At 39.6% G+C, this 6648-nt stretch overlaps 1 protein-coding gene across 5 annotated transcripts in view; it reads right to left on the bottom strand.

The window, feature by feature from the left end:
* Positions 1-1850: 1850 nt before the first annotated feature.
* The window catches only part of stat1a (signal transducer and activator of transcription 1a), a 26853-nt gene continuing 22055 nt past the window's right edge, over positions 1851-6648 (bottom strand). For all 5 annotated transcript variants that reach the window (XM_080424316.1, XM_080424314.1, XM_080424318.1 and 2 more), the window contains 5 exons: positions 6253-6338; positions 5880-5982; positions 4603-4678; positions 3406-3502; positions 1851-2203 (listed from right to left, as the gene is read on the bottom strand). In XM_080424316.1, coding sequence (XP_080280442.1) covers positions 2174-2203; positions 3406-3502; positions 4603-4678; positions 5880-5982; positions 6253-6338 — 392 coding nt within the window. In that variant the 3' untranslated portion in view covers positions 1851-2173. The remainder of the gene's footprint in view (positions 2204-3405; positions 3503-4602; positions 4679-5879; positions 5983-6252; positions 6339-6648) is intronic.

Genomic DNA, 6648 nt, shown 5'->3' with positions numbered 1-6648 from the left:
GTGACCTCCAAAATAATCATATTTGAACTGGGGACCCCCCCCCCCCAACCCAGAAATAACCTTATTTGAACTTTTTCCAATTAAACAAAGGTTGTTTTGTTTTTTTCCTACCACGCGTGCACCGTAATTTCTACTGCTGAGCTCATACACAAAGCATGTTTGGCTAGAGGATATATTGCACTTTTTAGCTATATTGCAATACCAATTGTCGGCCAGTAGGTGAACTACCCGAGCACAGGGTGCAGGCCGACTACAACCAGCGCAGTTATATTTGTTACAGCAGCATTAACATAACATTTGATTGTAAAAAATATTCTTAAATGAAAATAAAATAAACGTTGCTGTCGGGTGGAAACCTTGGAAGTCCAAAACTGTTCCCTTTATTATTACTTTGGAAAAAAAACAAAAAACTGTGAGAATAGCTGATTGACAAGCTCACAACACGTCGTAGTGAGCTTGTAGATCGGCTATTTTTGCTACTTGTGTGCTACCTTTTATGATGCAGAAGTGAATTCATTATCGAAAAACTAAACAACCATACGAAGTTGAAACATGGAGATACGAGGTTTCTGCCCGACAACAACTATAAACTTTATTGTACGACGAATACTGAAAATAACCCATCACCCGTTAGGAGCTCGTAGATCGGCTATTATAGCCATTTTTGAAAACTTTTACATTTGTGACAATCGTTCAAAATTGTCAGTATAATGAACCAGGTTTACAGAATACTGAACTGAATGCAGTTTTGTGTTTTCAATGAAAAGCATCAAGTTCATTTACTTTTAGTTTTTAGCTTTTTGTTTGATCATCGACAAAGTTTCATCAGCTTGTTTTTGTTTGTTTTTTTCAGTGTAAGAGACTTCCTGTGTCCGGGTGTGGTTTCCAGCTTTTAAAATCAAAGTTTATCGAAAAATTTCTTTCTTTTAAACTGAAGGTCTGATTTAGACAAAAAAAAGGGAACCAGACAGACAGACAGACAGACAGACAGACAGACAGACAGACAGACAGACAGATAAAGGCATTGTGTGCATTTAAAATGCCCCTATGACATCACACTGACATCACACAGACGTCTATGACATCACACAAACATCTATGACATCACACCGTTAATGATGTCATGAGTAGCACACTTTTGTCACATTTGCAGAGTTCACATTTGTGTAAAAAGTAACAGATACAAACCCAGGTGAAAAACGTAGTATACTTAAATTACAAGTATATATTTTTTGTATGGACGTGCTTTTGTCTCATTCAAGTACAGCTACTTGGCGCTCGGGTGGTGCAGAGGTAAAGTGTCTACCCGCGGAGGTTGTGGGTTCAAATCCACCGCGGTGCATCCGGCTTTGCCCAGCGTCTATACGAACACAATTGGCCCTTGTGTTCAGGGGAGGGAAGCCGGGCAGGGAGGAAAGGTGATATTTGTCATTGCATGTATCTTACAGGCTGGGGGCGGAGCATGTCAGTAGGGAGTCTTGGGGGCGAGAGGAGTAGGACGAAGGCTCTACGTCCTCCCGGTGGGGGCTCCTCACTGGCAGGTGAGTCAGTAGTATACAGCAGTGACAACACAGAGAAATGTGTGTGGGAAATCAATTGGCATAACGACTAAAAGTACAGCTACTTAAGGCTGCTTGAGTACACTTTAAGTGTAAATATAGTATGTTATTTGGACATTGTAACTTTTTTTAAAGTATAATCTTAAAAATATTTCAAATTAACTAAAGAATAAAATTGGAAAGTATACTTTTAATAATCTGTGTATACTTACATTTATGTTTTAATGTACTTACAGTATACAACTTTTTCACCTGGGTTATACAATTAACAGATACATATGTACAAAGGCAGAATGTAAAAAAACATTTATAAACCAAAAGTCTGATAAGTCAGTGGTTCTCAAAGTGGGGTCCGGGGACCCCCAGCGGTCCTTGAGTGGGGTTCCAGGGGGTCCCCAGCAAAATGATGAACAGCTTAAACATTTGAGCCCTATTTTTCTGCTATTCGAAGATGGCAGATCTACAAGCTGGCATCAGCCTGTAGATCTGCTATCTATCTGAATTATGTTGACAAATGCTCTCTTATGGCGTCCTGTTTGAGAATCACTGATCTACAAACCCCCGCCCCCAGAGATTAGAAGTGTGATTTGACGATGATGAGATCAGTTCTGTTCCTAATTGTCTTCCTGGAGCTCTGCAGTCATCTGGAAACAACAACAAACAACAACACATTAACCCACAATAACACAGAACACATTAACACACACTAAAACTTAAATACACACTGACACACAACAACAGCACACATTATTACACAGCTTGGTTGAATGCTTGATTCTGATTGGTCAATCACTGAATTCAGCGTGTGTTATTTCTGGATAATGACAGCTGAACTCAATAACAGACCCCTGACTAATCAAAGACTCAGAGCACCTGATTGGCTCATATCAATCTGTCTAATCAAAGACTCAGAGCACCTGGCTCATATAAAGCTTTCTAATCAAAGACTCAGAGCACCTGGCTCATATAAAGCTTTTGTCGTGTATTTGAGTCATTAAACTGCGTGTTATCAGGCCCGTTGGTGGTAATAATATGGAGGAGAATAGAAGAGAGCAGACGTCAGGTTTCCAAGTTCCCAATCATTCATTTATTCAGCATCAAACAAACAGCATCATAGACTCCAGGGCAGAGAGCCCTCCTGCAGCCCCCTCTGGGCACAACCATCTCAAACAAACATCTTACACTGACCGTTCTTATAGTTGTCTAAATAGCCATATAAGGTATGTACTAAAATAAGAGCAGCACAATGGCCATTTGGCTCAGCTGCAGCTGTTGCTGCGTTAGAATATAGCAATTTCACCAGTCACACTCTGAGTAGCAGATGGCAGGCTGGCTCACAACACATTCATGATTCTCTTACTTTAGTAAACTGACTTTTAGATTAGTATAGTATCATTTCTTAATATGTTTTGACTTGCACACTGTCCAGATACCACACTTTCTAATCAAAGACTCAGAGCACCTGGCTCATATAAAGCTTTCTAATCAAAGACTCAGAGCACCTGGCTCATGTAAAGCTTTCTAATCAAAGACTCAAAGCACCTGGCTCATATAAAGCTTTCTAATCAAATACTCAGAGCACCTGGCTCATATCAATTTGTCTAATCAAAGACTCAGAGCACCTAATCAAATCAAACTCAATCAATCTGTCTAACTATAGTGATGAGTGGCTACCATGGTAACTATAGACCATATTCACACGGCGGCCATATTGCCATTAAGTCAATGAAATGCCACCCCAGTTGCCACCCCACTTGCCATAGCAACGCAATGTTAAATTCCAAAATGGCCACCGTGTGAATATGGACTATAGTGCTGAATGGTTACTATAGTGATGAGTGGTTACCATGGCGTCGATGTCACTAGGGCTGACGATCTGTTGCAGAGCTCTGTAGTCGTCTGGTGACATGATACCCATAGAATCCTGGAGCCTGGAAGGATGTCTATATAAATACATATATACATTAATACAACATCCTGGAGTCAGGAAGAATGTCTATATAAATATATACATTAATATAACATCCTGGAGTCTAGAAGGATGTCTATATAAAATACATACATTAAGCCATTAAGACCTGAGGCCGATTCTACAAATGCCTTCTAAACCAGTAGTTCTTTCAGGATTTTTCAAAAATGTTCAAAAATGGCAGATGTACAAGCTCGCAGCGCGGCACGAAGTGACGTGCTGTGAGCTTGTATGTCTGCTATTTTTCAATAGCCAACACATAAAATCTAAAATGACACAGATGTCTTCCCGGTTTGAACATTCTGGAGTCTGCATGGATGTCTATACATGTATACAGTACACACACACACACACACACACACACACACACACACACACACACACACACACACACACACACACACACACACACACACACACACACACACACACACACACACACACACACACACACACTGTAATGAGAAATAAAATGTTATATGCAGCTGAACTGAATCCAAATCACTGTTTAGCAGCAAGAAGTCAATTAAAATGAATTATTAGAAGTGTTTTAGCAGCAATTAAAATAAAGGTATTTTTTGTTCCATATAAGGTGAAACCACCTTTTATGTTTCATATAAGGTGAAACCACCGTACTATTGGGGGGCCAGACGTAAAAGGCGATAGCCCAGTTACATAGATCGTCTAAATCAGTGGTCCCCAAACATTTCTGGTTCAGGGCCCACTTGACAATCTCAAAGGCATTTGCTGCCCACCCATCTGACCACTTAACACGGCAGCCTGATTTTCAGAGCGTCTTTATATGAGTAATCAATATGAGTATCATTCAATCGATTGCATTTCTGCCTGGATCAAAGTAAAGTAGTATACTTTAAGTTCCTATTTATCGGTATTACAATGAAAACAAAAGTTTTCAAGGCTTTAAAGATTAACTTCTAACAGAGCCCTTAGCTTTTTATTCGTATCGTTTATTGTTTTACACTTGTTTTATTGTTTTAACTTACACATGTTTTATTGTTTTAACTTACACTTGATTACTATTTTAACTTAAACTTGATTAATGTTTTAACTTACACTTGTGACACAGAGATGAGTTCAGTCTTCATGTAACCTGATTTCTCTGGATCCTCCACGTCCATGGGCTCTGGAGCTGATACACAACATATACAGATGTGCCATTTCAGAACTTCACAGTTACTTATTATGTAGAATAAAGATGTGTGACTATTGTATTACGTAGAAGAAAGATGTGCAAACTGTTGTTCCAATCCTCACCAAACTTGGCACAAATGCTGTTCAGGGGTCTGCCATGACAATAGTCACAGTAAAAAACTCAAATTGTTCAGCAGTGTTGAACATTTCAACTCTGTGACCACTGCTGTGATCAGCTCGATATAGCACTAGGGACGTCACGGTGTGGGGAATTTCCCAAGGATTAATAAAAGCAGGGCAACACCTGTAACACTGCATCGGCCACTTTAACACATTGACTGGCAAGAATTAATCAATTAATTCATCCGCCACCGCCAGCATTTTATTTTATTTTTTTAAGAAAAATGTTAACCGTCATCGAGTTGAACATGGCCTGTTTTCACCAAAAACGCAATCTGGGAAAAGAAATCAGAGATAAATGTATTTTTATAAATCTGATAACGTTAGACTGGACGGGCTGGAATTTGTATAGATCACATGATTTCCGGGCGTATTCTTCTTCACGAGTCCCAGGATCACAGGTTGCAGAAGAGCGCCCTCTATCGTAATCACTCAAAACACCAAATGACGTCTATGGAAGTCAATGGCAGTCAATGTTCATTCAAAATACAAAATGATTGATGACTGGAAATTACATAAATGATTGGGTATCGGAATGGCATAGACTGACATACTCGCCAATACCGATACCAGCATTTTCGGCAGTATCGGCAGCATTTCCGATACTGGTATCGGTATCAGAACAACCCTACTTTCAGATATTACTACTCACCATCTGTATACTTATAGGGTAGTACTTTCAAGTATTACTACTCACCATCGGTACTATTAGGGTAATACTTTCAGGGATTACTACTCAAGGATCAACTTTATTAATATCAACAATACCAATTACAAGTAAAAGGTATGTGAAATTCATTGTGCGCTAAAAATCTACACAGCAGCTACAGTCTAAAGAATACCACGTTAAAGACTCAGTGTCAAAAGTGATCTATGTTCAAATCTAAGCTGCTTAATATAAATAAACATTATATTAAGATCTAAACTACCTAAAAGTGCAAAATGCATTGTCATAGGTCCAAAACATACTTTGTTTTAAGGGTACTTTAAGGGTAGTACTTTCAGGTATTACTACTCACCATCGGTACTTTTAGGGTAGTACTTTCCGAAGGCCTTGTCTTTTGGAACATCAGGATAGAGGAACATCAGGGGGTTTTCTGGAATGTTCTCTGCTGCCATCACCTGGTCAGCAATGATAATGTGTTATGATTTATAGTTATATTTGTATTAATTCCCACTGTATGTACTCTGTATGTATGTATGTGTGTGTGTGTGTGTGTGTGTGTGTGTGTGTGTGTGTGTGTGTGTGTGTGTGTGTGTGTGTGTGTGTGTGTGTGTGTGATCAGCAATTTTTCGGCTATTATTCAGCATTTTTTATGTCTTGGCACAAGTATAGTAATACACATGTATGTATTACACGCGCGCACGTGTGTGTGTGTGTGTGTTCAGTACCTTATATGTTCTGATGATGTCAGGCAGTGACACAGCCGTCAGCTCACGCTTCGTGTACGGCTCTACGGAATGATACACTGGCTTGCCTACACACACACACACACACACACACACACACACACACACACACACACACACACACACACACACACACACACACACACACACACACACACACACACACACACACACGCGCGCGCAAGTGACGCGCTGTGAGCTTGTATATCTGCTATTTTTGATTAGCTAATGAAAAAATCTAAAATGACATACAATAATAATAATATTAATTATAATTAAATCTGCAAGCAGCGATGACCGGGCCCTCGCACCTCTGTCCACATTAGGGGCAAATATTGACCAATCACTACAGGGAGCAGAGCTAAGTAACTCTAATGA

Source organism: Gymnoscopelus braueri (assembly GCF_963280865.1).
Source record: "Gymnoscopelus braueri genome assembly, chromosome: 3".
In the NCBI taxonomy this organism is placed as follows: Eukaryota; Metazoa; Chordata; class Actinopteri; order Myctophiformes; family Myctophidae; genus Gymnoscopelus; species Gymnoscopelus braueri.
The sequence above is the reverse complement of the archived record's forward strand: the minus strand, read 5'-3'. Positions and strand labels throughout refer to the sequence as shown.